Source organism: Macaca nemestrina, chromosome 8, assembly GCF_043159975.1.
Source record: "Macaca nemestrina isolate mMacNem1 chromosome 8, mMacNem.hap1, whole genome shotgun sequence".
NCBI lineage: Eukaryota > Metazoa > Chordata > Mammalia > Primates > Cercopithecidae > Macaca > Macaca nemestrina.
The window spans coordinates 89,384,493-89,406,590 of record NC_092132.1 but is presented as its reverse complement, the minus strand read 5'-3'; the positions used below and the strand labels follow the sequence as shown (position 1 = coordinate 89,406,590).

The 22,098-nt window shown below is 41.1% G+C and overlaps 1 protein-coding gene across 2 annotated transcripts in view; it reads left to right on the top strand.

Annotated features, from left to right (window-relative positions):
* Positions 1-22,098, top strand: part of LOC105482277 (LYN proto-oncogene, Src family tyrosine kinase) — a 139,781-nt gene that overhangs the window by 74,625 nt on the left and 43,058 nt on the right. For both annotated transcript variants that reach the window (XM_011742301.3, XM_011742300.3), the window contains exons 5-10: positions 962-1,060; positions 1,184-1,287; positions 2,462-2,611; positions 4,332-4,484; positions 17,622-17,804; positions 20,657-20,733. In XM_011742301.3, the coding sequence (XP_011740603.1) occupies positions 962-1,060; positions 1,184-1,287; positions 2,462-2,611; positions 4,332-4,484; positions 17,622-17,804; positions 20,657-20,733 (766 nt within the window). The remainder of the gene's footprint in view (positions 1-961; positions 1,061-1,183; positions 1,288-2,461; positions 2,612-4,331; positions 4,485-17,621; positions 17,805-20,656; positions 20,734-22,098) is intronic.

Here is a 22,098-nt window from a genome sequence, read left to right as displayed (position 1 = left end):
ACAAACATCTTGAGACAATTGCTATTCTAGCTGTTGAGTCTTGGATATAAACACTTTTTTCCTTTTATTTTTAGTTGACATGGAATAATTATATGCAGCCGTGGGATACAGAGTAATATTTTGATACATGTATGCATTGTGTACGGATCAAATCAGCATAATTAGCGTATCCATCACCTTGAACATTTATTATTTCTTTGTGTTGTGAACATTCAAAACCCTCACTCCCGGCTTCTTTTCTTTCTCTCTCTCTCTTTTTGATAGCTTTATTGAGAATTCACAATACCACGTAATTCACCCATTTAAAGTGTACAATTCAGTGATTTTTTTAGTGTAGTCACAGAATTGTACAACCATCACCACAATCCATTGTAGAACATTTTAAATACCCCAAAAGGAAACCCTGGACTCCTTAGCTGTCACTTCCACTGTCCCATTCTCTCCAGCCCTAGGAAACTACAAATCTACTTTTTATCTCTGAAGACTGACCTATTCTGGATATTTCACACACATGGAATCATACAATATGTGGTCCTTTGTGGCTACCTTCTTTAATTTAGCATAATGTTTTCAAAGTTCGTCCCTGTTGTAGCATCTCTCAGCACTCCGTTCCTTTCACTGCTGAGTAATATTCCACTGGACGGATATTCCAGATTTTGTCCATTCATCAGTTGATAGGCATTTTGGTTGTTTCTACTTTTTGCTTTTACAAATAATGATGCTTTGAACATTCATGTACAGGTTTTTGTGTGGATGTTATGGTGTCATCTTTCTTGGGTATAGGTCAAGGAGTGTAATTGCTGGGTCCTGTGGTAACTCCATGTTTTCTTTATTTTTAATTTTTTAATTGATACATAGTATCTGTACATAAATACCTATTTATGGGATATCTGTGATATTTTGATACATGCATGGAATATGTAATCTTCTAGCTTCTTTTTGATGTGTATTTCTATTCTAGGCATGGAGAATGGTGGAAAGCAAAGTCCCTTTTAACAAAAAAAGAAGGCTTCATCCCCAGCAACTATGTGGCCAAACTCAACACCTTAGAAACAGAAGAGTGAGTCCTCATGTGTTGTCATCTTGGTGGCTTTGTTTGCCACATTGGATTTCTTGTTAATATTCTTCACCTTTTTCTTGCTCTGGAACATAATACGCACGAAATGTTGAAATGTTTTCACAGGTGGTTTTTCAAGGATATAACCAGGAAGGACGCAGAAAGGCAGCTTTTGGCACCAGGAAATAGTGCTGGAGCTTTCCTTATTAGAGAAAGTGAAACATTAAAAGGTAGGAAATGGTTCAAGGCCTATTTTAAAACACTATTTAGGAAATTATTTTTAGAAACTATTCTAGAATTACTCAAGGGGAAAAAAGGATATAGTATGCTCTGGTAGTAAAAGTTTTATAGTTTGATAAAAAATAACAAACTCCAATCATTAGTTGTGCTACCAAAAGTAATATACTTGAGTGTGGTGGCTCACACCTGTAATCCTAACATTTTGGGAGGCCGAGGCAAGAGGATCACTTGAGTCCAGTAGTTGGAGATCAGCCTGGGCAACATAGCAAGACCCCATCTCTACAAGAAATAAAAAAGTAGTCAGGCCTGGCAGTGCATGCCTATAGTCCCAGCTACTCTGGAGGCTGAGGTAGGAAGATCACCTGAACCCAAGGAAGGTAGGCTGCAGTGAGCTGTGATCATGCCACTGCACTCCTAGCTAGCCTGAGTGACAGAGTGAGGCACTGTCTCAAAAAAAAAGAAAAGAAAAAAGTACGGTAGAAAGCACACATGATTGTGGCCAGTTCTTAGCATGCTTTGTTTGCTGAGCCTTTTGCATTATTATTTAGAATAAATCCTGAAATTTTAAGACAAAGAAAATTAGGCTGGGCATGGTGGCTCAGGCCTGTAATCCCAATGCTTTGGGAGGCTGAGACATGAGAATCACTGAACCCAGCAGTTTGATAGCAGCCTGGGCAACATAGCAAGAGCCTGTCTCTATAAGAAATTTAAAAATTAGCCAGGTGTGGTGGTGCATGATTGTAGTCTCAGCTACTTCAGAGGTTGGAGTAGAAAGATCATTTGAACCCAGGAGGTCAAGGCGGCAGTTAGCTATGATTGTGCCGCTGTACTCCAGCCTGGGTGACAGAGCAAGAACCTGTGAAACAAAAAAAAAGAAAAAGAAAATCAAAATAACTTAAAAATTTTTTAATGTAGCTAAATAATAATTTTTAAAAATTATCATGAAGAAAGAAAATGGTATGTTGGCAAGCTACACAGCAAACAAAACGTGGCTTCATTTGTCAAGTAGAATTTTTATAGGACTTTTAAAATTGTGCATTTTATACAAACTTCATATATATATATTTTGCATATTTTTATCACAAAATGTGTACTGCAGTTGTTGTATAATGCAAATCTTATTTGTGAGATATAAATATTTACTAATACCTTTCCCCCCCATAGGAAGCTTCTCTCTGTCTGTCAGAGACTTTGACCCTGTGCATGGGGATGTTATTAAGCACTACAAAATTAGAAGTCTGGATAATGGGGGCTATTACATCTCTCCACGAATCACTTTTCCCTGTATCAGCGACATGATTAAACATTACCAAAGTAAGTAAAAACTGAACGTTCAACAAGACAAAATATATTTGTTATGATATGTATAAGACGTCACACACTATTTTTATATTAAAACTTTTAGGCATCATATTTCTCTTAGATACAGTTGCAGGTCATATTCTATAAATGATTCTAAATTAATCTATAGTTAGGCCAGGCACAGTGGCTCACGCCTGTAATCCCAGCACTTTGGGAGGCCAAGGCAGGTGGATCACTTGAGGTCAGGGGTTCGAGACCAGCCTGGCCAACATGGTGATACCCCATCTCTACCAGAAAAAAAAAAAATTAGCTAGGCATAGTGGTATGTGCCTGTAGCCCCAGCTACTCGGGAGGCTGAGGCAGGAGAATCACTTGAACAGAGGAGGCAGAGATTGCAGTGAGCTGAAATCACCCCACTGCACTCCAGCCTGGGTGACAAAGCAAGACTCTGTTTCAAAAAACAAATAATAAAATAAAAGTAATTAATTCGTCTGTAGTTAAATACACAAAGTAAGATTTGATCCTTGTGATCCTCCCAGTCCTTCCCACCTAGTAGTACGTGCTGTTTGACATTCAGTGTTCCAGAATTACCAAGAGAAAAATATATGTTATCTTTGCATATATTTTTACAACGCATCTGAATATCTGGAATAGGAATGCAGATTTGCAGATCTGTGTGTGTGTGTGTGTGTGTGTGTGTGTGTAAAAGTAATATATATTCTTGGTAAAGTCAAACAGAAATAACACTACCACTGAAATATTTAGAAGTGGCAGGTCAATGTCCCTGTCTCCAGTGCCACTTTGCAGCCCTGCAAAGCCTGGGCCTGAAACTCTGGGTCCCTTTGCTGTATGACTGGAGTCAGTTGAGTGGTTGTTGCCCCAGCTCCTTTCTATGACCTGCTCGAAGGGAATGCATATTATAGGTTTGCTTGAGTCCCAAAACATGGAGAGAGCAACGTGCTTCCGATTTTGTAGATTCCTGCCTCCCTCCGCCCTCCCATTCCTGTGTGCATCCTACACATGCTGAGAGCTTGTGGTGCTCTGGCTCTGTTCTGGGGCCTAGGGTCCAGTGGTGACATGACCGACTCCCCACTATGGTACCCCGTGAAGCTTAATGTAGGCTCAGTAATCTGAAATCACATTTTATTAAGTGTGACAACCTGTCAGCCTGTGGTTGTCTCTTGGCTTTGTTATTTTTGTTCATGTATGTTAGCAGTGCTGATGAATACAATCAAGTATGTTTTCAATGGTTTTTCTTATACAGATTTCAGGCTGGTGGCTCACGCCTATAATCCCAGCACTTTGGGAGGCCGAGGCGGATGGATCACTTGAGGTCAGGAGTTCGTGACCAGCCTGGCCAACGTAGTGAAACTCTGTCTCTACTAAAAAATATAAAAATTAGCTGGGCATAGTGGCAGGTGTAATCCCAGCTACTTGGGAGGCTGAGGCAGAAGAATTGCTTGAAACCAGGAGGCGGAGGTTGCAGTGAGCTGAGATCGCCCATTGCACTCCAGCCTTGGTGACAAGAGTGAAACTTCATCTCAAAAAAAAGAAAAATAAACAAAAACCCCCACAAATTTCAAAAGTCACAATTATGTGAAGGATGCATTTTAGTTCACAGACTGTGGCAGGTTGGACACTATGAGGCTCCTAGTTGAAACTCTTCTTTATAGACACAGGTGAAGTCCAAAGTATAGCATTTCTTAACCTTAATTTTTCCCTTTCAAATTAGAGCAGCCAGATGGCTTGTGCAGAAGATTGGAGAAGGCTTGTATTAGTCCCAAGCCACAGAAGCCATGGGATAAAGATGCCTGGGAGATCCCCCGGGAGTCCATCAAGTTGGTGAAAAGGCTCGGCGCTGGGCAGTTTGGGGAAGTCTGGATGGGTAAGTGCGTGGCTCGGGGGACTATGTCCTTCTAGAGATCGTGACAGAAGAAGTAAAGGCTCAAGCCAATTTCGATCAGCTTCTGAGCCAGACACTAAATTATGTCAGAGGCATCGTTTATTTTGTTTTCCTGTGTCCGTCGGGGTTGAGAACTGGCCTGCAAAATCTATTTACTTCAGCTCTTGCTCTTTCTTGCGACTTAGTAATTCTTTTAATGTTTGTAAGGAGGGGAGTAATGGGTATTTATCTTGATCATCTGCCCATTTCTTCATGATTCCCTCATCGCCAGATTCTCTGGATGCACAGTTCAAGTGCAAGAAATTTGCTTCCATCTCTGGGAAAGGTTATCTTAGGGCTGGGACCCATTGGCTTAATAGAAAGCCTCAATGTATTATAATTTGAGGGTCACCAAGAAAGTTTCTGAGGTTCTCAAAGTCACATCCTGAATAAATCATTTCTTACCATTAAGTATTGCCTTCTCAGGCTGGCAAGAAGTGCAGCAAGTTTATAGCAGTGGCTTTTTCCAGGGGATTCTTTTCATCTACCTACTTTTAAAAAAGTTTTATAGTGGGCTGAGAACAGCGGCTCATGCCTGTAATCCCAGCACTTTGGGAGGCCGAGGCAGGAAGATTGCTTGATCCTAGGAGGCCGAGAACAGCCTGAGCAACATAGGGAGACCCCATCTCTACAAATAAAGAAATTAGCCAGGTGCCATGGTGTGTGCCTGTAGTTCCAGCTACTTGGGAGGCTGAGGTGGGAGGATCACTTGAGCCAAGGAGGTCGAGGCTGTAGTGGACTGAGATGGCACTCCTGTACTCCAGCCTGGGTGACACAGTGAGACCCTGCCTCTAAATAAATAAATAAATAAATAAATGGTTTCATAGTGAATGCGAATTTCTTTAGTGATAAGAGGTTTTTAGAACAAAAATGCTAAAGCATAACATTCTTTTAATGGTTCTAATGGAATGTGTGGTTATTTCTGGAAAGGGTAACATGTTAGGTCACACACATCTGACTGCGTCACTTTTTCTGTGTCAGCTTTGTTGAGTGAAAGCAAATGTGATTTCTAAATGAAAGGGGCAGATGGCTTTTAAACACTCTCCAGCCCCGGCAGAGCAGAAGCTGCAGCCACGTGGGCATGTCACCTCTGCATCCAGGTTTTCCCTCTGCAGTCTTGGCCCCTGGGATCACAGCCTTGCTCACTTTCTCCTGTTGGCCCCTCTTGAGCCGAAGTGTCTTTTAAACACGGCACATACTGAGCCAGCCTATCATTAATTCTTACTGCACTATAAGTCTTTCTGCACATATTTGCAGAATTCAGGTAAACTGTAATTACATGACTTCACATTCTCCGTTTGGATTGGCACATGTCAGAACTGGTTGGCAGTACAAATCAGGTCCTCCGTTTCTGTTCCACTCAGCAGATTCATGGGTGTGAGTGCTCACCCTGAATGTTGTCTCTTCCCAGGCACACTCTATTGTCTAAGTTGGAACATCTTCCTCCTCATTTCTCTATGTGCTCTTTTTTAAATTAACATGAAATTCACATGACGTAATTAATCATTTAAAACGAACAATTCAGTGACATTTAGTACATTCACAATATTGTGCAGCCACCACCTCCATCTACTTTCAAAATGTTTTCATCATCCCAAAAGGAAACAATGTACCCAATAAACAATCACTCTTCATTTCTCCCACCACTCAGCCCCTGGCAGCCACCATTGTTTCTGTCTCTATGAATTTAACCACTCTAGGTACCTCGTATAAGCGGAATCATTTATTTGTTCTTTTGTGTCTGGCGTATTTCACCTAGCATAATGTTTTCAAGGTCATCCATGTTGTAGAACGTATTAGAATTTTCTTGTTTTATGGCTGAGTAATATTCCATTGCATGACTATACCAGAGTTTGTTTATCTACTTATCCATTAGTGGACCTTTCAGTTGTTTTTACCTTTTGACTGTTATGAATAATGCTATATGAACGTTCACATACAAATTATTGTGTGGACACATTTTCATTTCTCTAGTGTATAAACCTAGGAGTTCAATTGCTGGGGCGTGTGGTCAGCCTCTGTTGAACTTTTTGAAGAACCACAAAACTGTTATCTGCTCATTAAAAAAATGACTTGGCTTCTTTTTTCCTCTGATGATGTTTATTTTTTTTTTTCCAAATCTACAGAATGGAGCAGGAATAGTATAATGAATATTGTATACCCTTCACGTAGATTCACCAGTTGTTAATATTGTCCTAATTTTCTTATTCTTTTATTTACGTACACATACATAGATGTTATTATTGTTGTTGACCACCTGAGACTAAGTGCAGATGTGACTTGCTGAGTTTTGTGAAGAGTGTCTAAGCACCTAAGCAGTGCTGTGTTCTCAGTGCACCTGTCAAGAGGCATAGTATTAGCTGGTCCTATTCTTAATGATGTTCTATTTGATTTTGTCTACAGTGATCCACCATCACTTTTATTTAAAGTGATCCAAAAGTTTAAATGGATCATTTAAATTTAGTTTCTCCATGGCAACTTTTTACTCCCTTTTGTAATAAATAAATACTCTGTGGGAAGTTTCTTTAAGATTGTGTAAAAAGAACTTTCTCCAAATGGTTTCAGCACGATCTGCGAATTCTCTTCCCTCTTAGAAGCTGCCACTTCTCTATAAAGCTTCAGTCCTTTCTGTCCTCCTCCCTCGCTCTTTGAACATGTCTGTTCCAACCCCACTGGCTCACATTAAGAACCAGGGACTTCTGCCTTCTCTTCCCGGCTTCCCCGTCTGTTCACTGAGAGTATTGGCAGGAAAACCAGGATCACAATCACAGTTAATTGTGCTCTTAGTCCATCTGAGTACTTACTGTGACTTTGCGTGGGGAGAAGGAGGAGAAGACAGGAGGAAGGGAAAAAAGAGTGTACAGGCTCTACGGGCCCTGCTCTAAGTGCATTTGCATTGACATTCTCATATACTCATTGCTGTAGCACTGCGAATGAGACAGGCGTTTCTGTGATCATTGAGATCACAGAATCAGATAAGCAACTTACTCAAGGTCATTCAAGGCAGTGAGAGAGGCAGGCTGCTCTGGCATCTGGGAACCCTGGACTCAATTATTTGCTATACTGTTTCTAACTTAATTTGACTTCCCTAGCCTCAGTTTCCACATCAGTGAAATGGACAAACTCCTATCTTATCAGTTGTTCAAAGGAAGAATGAGATTATGCACCTAGGATGTTTCCCAGAGTCTGACTCCATGTGCCCTATTTTTATTATCATCACTTTTTTGTATTTGATTCTAGTTATTGGAAGCTATATTTTGATGCCTTTTCCCCAATTTTAATCATAAAATAGAACTATAAATAATCCAATTAGACTTTCCTATGGATATTTGCTGGCAAAGTAATTAACATGTCTGCCATGAAAAGAAATGTAGAGGGAGGTTAACCAGGATGTACTGGTTCACCCTAAATCAGTAGCCCTGCATATAAAGTGATAGCTTGGAATTTTGTTCCAACCTCTCCTATTCAGCTGCAAAGCCAGGATAAAGCATCAAATTGCATGCTGTTTGCACCTGAGAGATAAGTACAGTGAACCAAGTACATTCAAATCCAACTGCTTGAGTGAATTATTTCTCAATAACACTGTTTTTAAAGATGCAGTTGTTGGCAAGGCACAGTGACTCATGTAATCCTGGCACTTCGGGAAGCCGAGGCAGGTAGATCGCCCGAGCTCAGAAGTTCGAGACCAGCCTGAACAACGTGGTGAAACCTTGACTCTACCAGAAATACAAAGAAAATTAGTTGAGCGTGATGGTGTTGCACCTGTGTTTCCATCTACTCAGGAGGCTGAGGTGGGAGGATCGCTTGAGCCTGGGAGGTGGAGGTTGCAGTGAGCTGAGATTGCACCACTGCACTCCAACCTGGGTGACAGAGTGAAACCCCATTTCAAAAAATAAATAAACAAATATGCAGTTGCTGCCAGCCTGGATGCCTGGCATCAAAAGTGCTGCTGTCAGCTGTGGTGTCAGTGCATCTGCCAGGGGGTGCCTGGTGAGGCTGGGGGCAAGAAGTCAGGATCTAGGCAGCCTGGGGCGCACACCTCAGCAGACCTGCTTACATCCCCTGTTCTGTCATAAGGTGCAAGTCTGCACTAAAATTGTGCACCTGGAGCTTAAGAACATTGGTCCTTTCTGGGATTGGGAAAACCTCCTTTCTTCTAATTCCAGATACATCAAATCCCCCTGTCTATTTCTCTTCCTTTCCTGCACACAACCTTGATTTTAGATAACGTTTGCTTATCATATATCCAGGTGGTGCCTGGGAGAAACAAGTTTAGAAGAGAGGAGAATGGGGTGTTGGAAAGTATGTGATTGTTCTATGCAAATTGTTCCTTTTTAGACTGTCTGAAACAGGGTAAAAATCTTGAGAAAATACATCACTTGAATAGATTTGCTCATTCTGTTTTTAAAAATTGTGGTAAAATACACGTGACATAAAATTTGCTTTTTAGCGATGTTTAGGTGTACAGTTCAGTAGGTTAAATACATCTACATTGTTATGCGAACAATCTCCATACTCTCTTTTCATCTGATAAAACTGAAAGACTGTACTCTTTAACACCAACTTCCTGATCCCTTCTCCCTCCAGCTTCTGGCAACCACCATGCTACTTTCTGTCTCTATGAATTTGACTACCTTAGGTACCTCAAATAATTAGAATCATACAGTGTGTCTTTTTGACTCTGGCTTACTTCATGTAGCGTGAGGTCTCCAAGGTTTATGTTATGTCATAGCATGTGTCAGAATTTCTTTGCTTTTTAAGGCTGAATGATATTCCTTTATATGCATACATAACATTTTGTTTATTCATCTGTTGATGGACAATTAGGTTGTTTCTACATTTTGGCTCTTGTGAATATGCCACTGTGAACATGGGTGCACAGATACCTCTCTGAGACCTTATTTTCCATTCCTTTGAGTATAAATCCAGTAGTGGAATTGCTGGATCCTGTAATTCTATCTTTAAAATTTTGAGGCACTGCCGTACTGTTTTCTATATTGGCTACACCATTTTGCATTCCCACTGACAGTGTATAAGTGTTCCGTTTCTCCACAGCCTCACCAACAGTTGTTATTTTCTGTTTTGGGGATTTTTTTTGTTGGCTGGTTGGCTTTTTTGGTAGTTGTCATTTTAATAGATGTGAGATGGTATCTAACTGTAGTTTTGATTTGTGTTTTCCAAATAATTAGTGACCAAGCGTCTTTTCATGTCCTTCCTGGTCATTTCTGTGTCTTCTTTGGAGAAACTTATGTTCAAGTCCTTTTCTCACTTTTTAAATTGTGTTTTTTACTTGATTTACTAATAATGTTTTAAATGACAGAGGCAGTAGAGCCTCATCTAAAGTGGGGTTTAATGGAACCTGTCTCAGAGGGATTGCATAACAATTGAAAGAAATTGTGCAGGTAAGTTCAACTGACAGCATTCAAAGTGCTGTTATTAAATAATATCTTTAGAAAGGAAATGTGTCATATTAGTGCAAAGGCTACACAGTAGAGGAAAGAAAGTGCCCAGGGTTTCCCCACTAAATAGAAGTTGTTTGTATTTTTGCTTTTTAATTTTTTTTATTTTGAGATAATTGTGGATTTACATGTCATTGTAAGAAATAATACAAAAAGGATAACATATGTCCACACAGAAACTTGTACATGAGTGTTCATAGTAGCATTATTTGTAATAGCCAAAAAGTACAAACAACCCAAATGTCCATCAGATGATGAATGGGTCAATAAAATGTGGTATATTCATACAATGGAGTATTTGGCAATAAAGAAAAAAATGACCTGGCATGCTTCAACATGGATGCCATGTTGTTTTATGGATGATGTATGATAACACTATGTTAAGTGAAAGAAATCAGTCCCAAAGGAGCACATATTATACTGTTCCATTTATATGCAATGTCCAGAATAGGCAAATCTAGAGTTAGAAAGTAGATGACTGGTTGCCTAGGGCTGGGGGGCTGGGATTATGGTAGGAGTGACTGCTAATGAGCATGGGATTTCTTTTTGGAGTCATGACAACATTCTAAAGCTGATTGTGGTGATGATTGTACAATTCTGAATATGCAAATAACTGATGAACTATATACTTTAAATGGGTAAATGGCATGGTATATGAATTATATTTCAATAAAGCGGGCAAATATATAAAAGAAATGATACAGAGAGATCCCATGTACCACTTACCCAGTTTCCCCCAGTAGTAACATCTTGTAAAACCATAGTACAACATCACTACCGGGATATTGGCATTGATCAGTGTTCATTTTTTACTTGTGCTTTTCTTCCAGTCTTTTTTTTTTTTTGGAAACAGATCTTGCTCCATCGCCCAGGCTGGAGTGCAGCGGCGTGATCTGGGCTCACTACAAGCCCCGCCTCCCGGGTTTACGCCATTCTGCTGCCTCAGCCTCCCTAGTAGCTGGGACTACAGGCACCTGCCACCGCGCCCGGCTAATTTTTTGTATTTTTAGTAGAGACAGGGTTTCACCGTGGTGTCTATATCCTGACCTCGTGATCCGCCCGCCTGGGCCTCCCAAAGTGCTGGGATTACAGGCGTGAGCCACTGCGCCCGGCCTTCTTCCAGTCTTATGTTGAATGGAGGAAGGAAGGAAAAGAAGGGAAGGCGAAGAAAAGAAAATAGAAGAGAAAAAATAGAAAATTTTGACTTGGGATCTTTTGCTTGTAGGGACTGAGTTTGCCTGTCAGTCAGGGAGCTCCTTCTTCACTCCGGAAATAATTTAAATACGTTGAGTACACATAGCAGAGGAATATTGGGAATACAACCAAAAGAGTTGTGATTGGTGATTTTATATTACAAACAGGCTGAAGGATACCCCCTCTCCCAATTTTGAGCTGCCAGAATTTAGTTTTCTCTTATCCTTTTTAGTTTCTCAAAGGATAAGCAGGCCAGCTTTTCTCATTGATAGAAAAATAACAATTAAAATTCTATCACTATTAACCAAGTAAGTTAATATTTTTATTAAACATAAGGAATTGTTCACGGACAACCCATTTCATTTTATGGTCTGCATTTTTTTGGCCTGAAATGCAGTGAACAAATACTAGGAAGTGACCTGTTCTTTGGGGGAAGGGGCTGGGTGGGGATAAAAGAAAGAGGTGTCTCTGCTTCAAGCTGTTTCCTCTTGTTTGTGTGATCCTGGTGACATCTGACTTGGGTGACATGCTTCCTCTGCGGATTGTCCTATTCCCAGGGAATCAACTGGGCAGCTAGGCTAAGGACGATGTTTCCTCTGACTGCTTGGTCTATGAAGAGACCCTGAGGAAGGAAGGAAACTTATTTTAAATTGAATTTTGCTCGATAAATTCTCATTTGAACCAACTGCCTTGAGATTAATCACCAACCCACTTCCAAAATCAACTGCAAGCATTTTTTAAAAACCACTCGCCCTTTCGCGGTACGTGGGCAGTTTTTAGCCAGCCAGTCACAGCCGGTACTAGAGCGCTCTCAAGATGCCACATCAGATTTCTTTAACTGTGGCAAAGTGGCACTCCACAAGACACTTTTTACTAGCTCAAAAAGATTTTTTTAACATAATTTTTCATCCATATTGACAACCCAAATCTCCATGACTAGGTTAATTTGAACCTTCAAACTACCAGAGAGTATCTTGGAAACCTGTGATTTGATCCTTAGCACTGAATAAAAGTCATGCCTTTAACAGAGGGATGAAAACCACCCTATTGTTTCAATGTCACGGCCCTTAAGAGATCATCTGGGAGCTGCTGCCATTCTTGGACCATGTTTGACACAGCTGCTTTATCTACCACTCACCTCAAACTCCTTATCAGTATTTCAAATATCTGCAGCTGCAATATTTCCTGATAACTTTCCCCCCGACCTTGGAAAGCGTTTTTTTTTTTTCCGTCATCCTTTACTCATACTTTTCTATTGTATAAGAGTCTCCATGAGCTCCATTGTTTTTATGATGGCAAGAGGGAAATGGTTTAGTTTCTTTAACTTTTATTGCTACGTAATGTAACAAGCAAGCAGAAAATGCAAACACAAATATCTAATTTCACAAATAATTACAAAGCAAAAACTGGTGTGCGGACCTCTGAAAGGAAACTTGCTAGCCCCAGAAGCCCCCACCCTCCACCCATGCCCTCCCACCCACACCCTACCTGTCCCCCAGACACAACAGCTATTCCAACCTTCCTGATGGTTTCCTGACTTTTCTCAATTTTACCACTTTTGTATATGGGGATGTATGTATCCCCCAAAAACATAGCTCAGTTTTGCCTGTTTTTGTACTTTATATGAATGAATTTTACCAAATATGCCCTTTTATGTCTTGCCTCTTTTACTCAACGGGTTGGTGAGATGCATCCATGCTTTTGGGTGTGGCTACAGTTCATTCATCTTCATTCCATATGGTGTTGGTGAGATGCATCCATGCTTTTTTGTGTGGCTACAGTTCATTCATCTTCATTCCATATCATGTTTGTGAGATGCATCCGTGCTTTTGAGTGTGGCTACAGTTCATTCATCTTCATCCCATGTCGTGTTGGTGAGATGTATCCATGCTTTTGGGTGTGGTTACAGTTCATTCATCTTCATGCCATATGATGTTGGTGAGGTGCATCTGTGCTTTTGGGTGTGGCTACAATTCATTCATGTTCAGTCCCTATGGTCGGTGAGATGCATCTGTGCTTTTGGGTGTGGCTATAGTTCATTCATCTTCATCCCATGTCATGTTGGTGAGATGTATCCATGCTTTTGGGTGTGGCTACAGTTCATTCATCTTCATGCCATATGGTGTTGGTGAGGTACATCAGTGCTTTTGGGTGTGTCTACAATTCATTCATCTTCAGTTCCTATGGTCGGTGAGATGCATCCGTGCTTTTGGGTGTGGCTATAGTTCATTCATCTTCATTCCATGTTGTGTTTGTGAGGTGCATCTGTGGCTATGGTTCATTCATCTTCATTCCATATGGTGTTGGTGAGATGCATCCATGCTTTTGGGTGTGGCTATGGTTTATTCATCTTCATGCTATATTGTGCTGTGCTGTATGTGTTTTCAAGATATGTGATCGTTTATCCATTTATTTCACCATTTACTGATGAAATTGGAGTTCGTGTTAGTCCATTTTGCTGTGCTAAAGGAATACCTGAGACTGGGTAACTTATAAAGAAAAAGTTTATTTGGCTCACAGTTCTGCAGATTGTACAAGAAACATGGCACCTGTCTCTGCTTCTGGTGAAGCCTCGGGAAGCTTCCATTCAAAAAGGAAGGCAAAACGGGGCGAGCATGTCACACAGTGAGAGCAAGAGAATGACCAAAAGAGGTGCCATGCTTTTAGACAACCAGCTCTCTTGTGAACTAATAGAGCGAGAACTCACTCTTTACCACGGGGATGGCCCCAAGCCATTCATGAGGGATTCATTCCCATGACCCAAATACCTCCCTCCAGGCCCTACCTCCAACACTGGGGAACAAATTTCACCATGAGATTTGGAGAGGACAAACATCCAGACTATATCAGAGTTGTTCCCAGTTTGGGCTGCTATGAACAATGTGCTGCATATTTTTGTGCTGGTCCAAGCATGCGTGAGTTTCTCTAGGGTGAGTGGGAGTGGATTTGCTAGATCATAAAGTGTATGAATCTTCAGCTCTTCTAAGTTATTGCCAACTTATTTTTCAAAGTGCCGGTCCCAGCTTAGATTCTCACCAGCAATATGCCAGTCCCCATGTCCCCTTTTCCGACTAGCAGAGCTGTACTTAGAGAGATGTGGGCCCCAAGGCAGCACAGGCCGTAGGTGGTTATCCAGAAGGAATTATGCACTCAGCATCCTTCACGGGCACCTTGGATGTTGTCACAGAAGCTGTGCAATTGAATTTCAGTGATGCTCAGCAAAGAACACAGAATGGGGCCTAGGGCAGCTGCCCCAGAGTCCCTCCCAAGGGGCAGGTGCTCAGCAGCACTCGATATTGCCAGACTTTAAAAATTTTTGCTAAGCTTGGCAGTGGTTTCTCATGACTTTATTTGCATTTCCCTGGTTACTAAGAAGATTGAGTACTTTTCACATGTTTATTAGTCATATGAATTTCTTCTGTTGAAATGCCCATCCAAGCCTTTGCCTATTTCTTCTGATTTTTCTTATTGATTTGTGAGAATCCTTTATATGTTCTGGATGCCAGTTCCTGGCAGTTATATGTATCATATATTTTATGTATTTTCATATATTTTATATCATGTATTTTCCTGTTGTGATTTGCTATGGATATGCTCATGTAACTTAGGGTTAGAGTTAGGGCTGGGGTTAGGGTTAGGGTTTATAAACTTTAAAAAAATTATAATAAACCCTTTTTGATTTAAATGTAATATTAAAAGTCTTTTGTTGGTGGAATGTACTTTAAAATAACTCTTAAGATCTACAGAAAATACCATATTGCTTGTAATTATGCATTTAGATGGCAGAACAATTTAATATATTCATAATTCCATTATTTTAGGTAGGTGGTGGCTTTTTAAAAGGACCTAGGATTTTTTTGTCAGCTTTATGTTACTATCTTCTCCACATAGTTCTAACACTTGTTTTATACTGCATTCTTCTACTTCTTTTCTTTCTTTTGTTTTAGAGATGGGAGTCTCACTATATTGCCCAGGTTGGTCTTGAACTCCTGGGCTCAAGCGATCCTCCTGCCCCTCAAAGTGCTGGGATTACAGGCATGAGCCACCTTGTCTAGCCTTATTTTTCTATAGAGCACTGCAAGCTCCTGAGTATTAACCAAAGTGGAGTACAAAATAAAACATTTAATAGAGGAATCAGTCTTCATGACCAGAAGAAACATCACTGGACAGGTTGACTGCTAGCTATAAATGAACTTTTTCTTACTTGTTTGAAGGCTTGGAAGGAGATGTATAATACATTTCTTTATTATTTAAAAAAATCATTTTATTAAAAAGTACATACTTGACTGGGCACAGTGGCTCATGCCTACAATCCCAGCACTTTGGGAGACCAAGGTGGGCAGATCAGCTGAAGTCAGGAGTTCGAGACCAGCCTGGCCAACATGGCAAAACCCTGTCTCTCCTGAAAAAAAGAAAGAGAAGAGAAGAGAAAAGAAAAGAGTACATACTCCTTGACAAATACAATCAGAGTAGAAAAGAACAAGAGAAAGCAGAAGTCACTCCAAATTCTACCAGCCAGGGATAATCACTGCTGTTTTACTCAGCAGGCTTCCAGTCATCTTTCTATGCTATTCACATACAGATACTCTTGCACCCTAAAAAGGGGACCGTCCACTCCACGTCACCTTTCCTTAGGGCAGGTGCTATCCAGCTGTTGTGCACCAGGCAGCAGGAACCTGCAAGGAGATTTGCAGTGGCACCACCAGCTGCTACTCCCTTCCCCACTTTTTTTTTTTTTTTTTTTTTTTTTTATATTTCAAGAGAAAGGTGGAAACAGAAGAGAGGACAGAAAGGAAGATTATGATGATTAATATTTCTGCTTTGCCAAATTACTGAGAAAAGGCTTTCCCAAGAGAAAGTCAGGGTTAGTGCTCAATCCCAGTCCCAGAAGGGTGGTGCCTCAGGGGGACCATACTAAGGAGTCAGTATTGCCCAGAGCGTGTTCCACGCAGTGTCAGAGGCTACTTGAACAAGTGTTCTGAAATCAAGAAAGTGTGGGAAATGCTGGGGTGAACAAAGGCAGGCTTTTCCCCTGAAGTCCTCCCAGGGCACCTGCTGCATCTCCTGGGTGGGGGAGGAGTGGAGGGAGGGGCTCCCTGTCCTTTCAGTGAGGGATCCTTTTTCACTAACAGTCACCCAAGTCCAGTTGTCTGCAAATTTTGGGAAGTGCTTGTTTGACTCTAGTATATTGTACTTTAAAGATAGTATATGTAAGTAATTTTTATAAAGAACACCTGTTTTAAAGAAAATTTGGTAAATAGTTAAAAGATATGGTAAGCAAAATTAAAATCACTCATAATTGCACCATTGGAAATAACCAGCATTTGGTGTATTTTGGTGTATTTTCTTCCAGACCATTGTTTATATGTGTGTGTCTGTGTATCTATAAAATATGTCTGCATTTTAAAATGGGGATTATAATGTGAGTGTATGCCTGTGTGTGTATGTATATGTATGTAAGGGATTATAGCATATATAGAGTTTTGGGGTTTTTTTTGGTCTTGAATAAAGAATATTTTATTATTAGAGAAAAATATTAGTCCTCGGCTGGGCACAGTGGCTCACGCTTGTAATCCCAGCACTTTGGGAGGCCAAGGCTGGCGGATCACTTGAGGTCAAGAGTTTGAGACTAGCCTGGCCAGCATGGTGAAACCCCGTCTCTACTAAAAATACAAAAATTAGCCAGGTGTGGTGGTGGGCACCTGTAAACCCAGCTACTCGGGAGGCTGAGGCATGAGAATCACTTGAAACCAGGAGGTGGAGGTTGCAGTGAGCCAAGATCGTGCCATGGCACTCCAGCCTGGATGACAGAGCAAGACTTAGTCTAAAAATAAATAAATCAATAAATAGAGGACAAATATTAGTCCTCATGGTAGAGTGCCAATAAAAACGTTTTTACTATTATTTCATAGAAATCTTTTGATTTTTGAATAATTTAAACATTTTTTGGTAAAGGAAATTCTTAGATACTTTTCATCTAGCCTCCCTAATTTTATCACTACATAGTGTTTTAACTCAGGCTTTTTCTATCTGTAATTAAATTTTTTGCTAACTCTGCATCTACAAAGTGAAGTTTTAAATTTTTTTTTTTTTTTTTTGAGACAGAGTTGCACTCTGTCACCCAGGCTGGAGTGCAGTGGTACGATCTCAGCTCACCGCAACCTCCACCTCCCCGGTTCAAGTAATTCTCCTGTCTCAGCTTCCTGAGTAGCTGAAATTACAGGTGCCCACCACCATGCCCAGCTAATTTTTGTTTTTTTAGTAGAGACGGGGTTTCACCATTTTAGCCAGGCTGGTTTTGAACACCTGACCTCAGGTGACCCACCCGCCTCGGCCTCCCAAAGTGCTGGGATTACAGGCATGAGCCATTGCCCCCAGCTAAATTTTCTGTTTTATAAAGCATACCCATCTTCTTTTTTCTTCCTAGGTTACTATAACAACAGTACCAAGGTGGCTGTGAAAACCCTGAAGCCGGGCACTATGTCTGTGCAAGCCTTCCTGGAAGAAGCCAACCTCATGAAGACTCTGCAGCATGATAAGCTCGTGAGGCTGTACGCTGTGGTCACCAGGGAGGAGCCCATTTACATTATCACCGAGTACATGGCCAAGGGTGAGTTCCTCTCACTGCCCAGAGCTTGCAAGGGCTTCAAACTCAAAAAGTAAAATGTGTAAGTGTTCAGAGTCACTCAAATAGTTTAATTATCAAACAGTATACACACTACTGAAAAATCAGGAAATATGGGAGGACAAAGCAGTTTATAAACCTAATCACCGGAAGTAATCCCATGTCACAGAATTGAAATCTAATCCCCCTGTTTTCTCTGTGTCTACCTGCATGTACCTATTGCCCCAAGAATAGTACCCCATATCTAGTCACCCCCAATGAATATTTATCAAATGCATTACTTTGTATTTCAAAAAGGAGTATTTTTTGTCATATGCTTAAAATGTGAGTTCCCAGAATTCTAATACTACAGATTTAGTACAGATTGTTCAGTACCAAATTCCTCTTCCTTTTGGTTTTTTTGTTTTTGTTTTTGTTTTTGTTTTTTGGAGACGTCTCACACTGTTGCCTGGGCTTAAGTACAGTGGTGCAATCTCTGCTTACTGCAACCTCTGCCTCCCAGGTTCAAGCAATTCTTCTGCCTCAACCTCCCTAGTAGCTAGGACTACAGGCACATGCTGCCATGCCCAGCTAATTTTTTGTATTTTTAGTGGAGATAGGGTTTCGCCACGTTGGCCAGGCTGATCTCGAACTCCTGAGCTCAGGCAATCTGCCCGCCGCGGCCTCCCAAAGTGCTAGGATTACAGGCATGAGCACCCAGCCTCTTTTTGCTCCTTAGCGTTATCTAATATTCATTTGCCTTTCCAGCATTATCTAAATGTTCAGGGTGTCACTTTTAAATATTAACGTTTTTTAAAACTTGCGGAGGTTAAAGTCCTGTGTAATCACAGAATTGCAGGAGAATAGACTTCAAGCAATCAATTTTTCTTCTACTGTGATCACTTTCATATAGAAGACTTCGAATCAACATCCTTCTTCCTGTGTTCCCCTCCAGTTCAGGAAACATACTAATAAACTGCCAAATTATTTTTTTAAAAGTCCTCAGCAGTAATGAAGAAACATAAGCAATGATCCAGGATTAACAATCATTTCATGCACAATGGAGATGATAGTATGATGTCATAGCTGAATAGATTCAAAAGATGGATATTATATTTTCTTATTTAATATCTGTGAGTATTTTAAAATATCAGTCACTCAGAGTCCTTCCAAACAAGGACATTGTTTGTTTGTTTTAAAGCAAACAAACCAATTAGCTCTTGTGGCTTGGGTTGCTATAGCTCAGAATTCAGGCTCAGAGCCGGACACCTTATAGGAGTTCAGTAAATATTGTTGAATTAATTGACTTAGAATATTCTTAATGATAGATGTTAATATGAGTTTTCCTATGTAACAATGCCTTATATATATATATATATATATATATATATATATATATATATATATGTATTTTGAGGCAGAGTCTCTCTCTATCACCCAGGCTGGAGTGCAGTGGCACTATATCAGCTCACTGCAACCTCTGCCTCCCAGGTTCCAGCGATTCTCCTGCCTCAGCCTTCTGAGTAGCTGAGATTACAGGTCTTGCAACCATACCCAGCTAATTTTTGTATTTTTTAGTGGAGACAGGATTTCACCATGTTGGCCAGGCTGGTCTTGAACTCCTGACCTCAGGTGATCCACCTGCCTTGGCTTCCCAAAGTGCTGGGATTATAGGCGTGAGCCACCAAGCCTGGCCAACAATGCCCAATATTTACTGAGCACTTACTATACACCAGACTGCTCTTGGTGCTTCCTATGGGTAATCTCACTTAGTCTTTTCAGCAGCCTGAGGGCTAAGTACTATTGTTCTGTGTCATGGATGAGATTGCATAATGTTTACTGAGCATTTGCTGCCTGCCAACCATCATGGTATGTGCTTTGGATGCAACATTTGATTCCAGCCTCCCCAAAACTCTAATATAGCCTCTAGTACATGCCCATTTTACAGAGACCTAGATGAGGTAAACAACTTGACCAAGGCTACCCGTGAGGCTGGTACTTAAAGTTCTAGGGGAAAAACAGGTCTTGTTTTAGAGATGAAGCCGTGGAGGGTGGAGAGTTTACTCAGCAGCACACTCCTTCTTAGGTAGGTTCCACTTTTTTCCAAAGCGCAGTTCACTCATCAAATACTCATTGAGGCCAGGCGTGGTGGCTCACACCTGTAATCCCAGCACTTTGGGAGGCCAAGGTGGGAGGATTGCTTGAGTCCAGGAATTTGAGACCAGCCTGGGCAACATGGTGAAATCCTATCTCTACAAAAAAATGAAAGAATTAGCTGGATGTGACGGCATGTACCCTCAGCTACATGGGAGGCTGAAAGTGGAAGGATTGCTTGAGCTTGGGAGGCTGATGCTACAGTGAGCTGTAATCATGCCACTGCACTCCAGCCTGGGTGGCAGAGTAAGACCCTGTCTCAAAAAACATTCATTGAGCACCTACAGTATGTGCCAAGTTCTGTGCTTTTTGCTGGATACAGATGGGAGTGAACCTGGCTAAGTGTCTGCAGAGGGTAGGCCTTCCAGTGAGCTCGCTAAAGATTGGGAGGCTGCAGTGAGTGGATCACGGTGGCAAGTACTCTGAAATGCATGGTTCTCAGACACCTGTAGTGAGAAAAGTGGTATCCACCCACATTCTCACCTGGAGCACATGCCATGTTTCACATCAGGTCAAAGGTAACAGATTAGAGGGGACTGGGTTTGACCAATGTCGGGAAAAGGCTTTATTTAACCATAGAGAATTGCAAAGCCAATCATATTGTGGGGGGTTCCCCTGTAATAATAATAATGATGATGTGAATTTTGTTTGGATTTTTTCTTGCGTGTTTGAACTGCACTAACTTGTTCTTTCTTTCTCCATAGGCAGTTTGCTGGATTTCCTGAAGAGCGATGAAGGTGGCAAAGTGCTGCTTCCAAAGCTCATTGACTTTTCTGCTCAGGTAACATATTCAGAAAGCCCCATGTGCATGTGCATTTGCAAAGACTTCCCTGCGTCAAATTCATGAAGGAGTTATTGCTCCAAGGAGAAGGAATTTCTGTTGAATGTTTCCCAGCAGCAGTTATGAGAAAAAGACCTTCCATGGTACAATTCTTGGATATAGTAATAGGAGATTCACATGGATTGTGTGCACGTGTTGAGTTTTGACCTGAATATCATCTTCTATAAGCCGAGTCAACCTCTTTGTGTTCATTTCACAAATCACAGAAACAGTGCAGTTGAATCAATCGCTTTCTCAGCATTTGAGAGAGGCAGTTCCATACTATGTAAGCACCGCAGCTTTTAAGTGATGCATACGTTTTATTTAAGTTACGAATAGAATGTATGCATACTTTTAAGTCTTCTGTATTCTTGAAAACAGAGGAACTATGTCTCTTTCCTGCTACTCTTCTTCTCACTCGTTCTCATTGGATGTGCCATCAGGATTCTTGAAATATTTATTTGTATTATTTTTAGAACTAGTCTAGGAGTTGCCTGTTTATTTACTTTGGAATAACATGTTTCCTGAAATGTATTTAAGAGCAGAAGCAAGTTATCCAGAAGCCCCACCATGTGCCCAAAATATCAAGGAAATGCACACCTGAATGATGCCAGCTGCTGACTTTTACTACTTTCATTGTGTCCTTAGTCATGTTCGGTAATTTGCTTGCTTGTTTTTTAGTACTGGCAATGGGTGGTTTCATGAAGACCAGTGTATGTAGCAAGAGGTTTATAGAAGTTCTAGGGAAGGCTGGTCCCTGTAGTCTTCCTTTTTTACTCCCACTTCTTCCCTCACACCCTCTTTTAGTTAGGAAATTGCTACAGCCTTCTTGGGAATATGAGATCCAAGGAATGCATGAGTACAGAGGTGAAGCACCTCACATAAGGTAGGGCTGGACACAGGTTCTGTAATAGAGTATCGTGGGCCAAGCTGGCATTCAGAACCTGGAGACTGGAGTTTGTGTCCTGGCTCTGCCACTCGATAGCCATACCGCTTCCATTTCGGAAGCCCTTTACCTATTTGGGCTACTTTATTCGCCTATAAAACAGAATGGTCATTCCTACTCTAAGGAGATGTTGTTGAGGGTCACATCAAACACAGATGTTGTTGTGTCACATGCTTGGCACGGGCACAAGCACCTCAGAGCCTGCTGGTGGAAGCTGGGAAAACCCAAGGGAGGGCAGTGCCCATCCTTCCAGTAAAGGTGTGTGATGGGTGAGTCACACTGCTCAGGCATCCTCTCCGCCTCTGGGACTAGGCAAGCCTAACAGGTTCCTCATCTGAGTTGGAAATTCAAGTGTGCCCTGAAATGCCAACATCTAATAA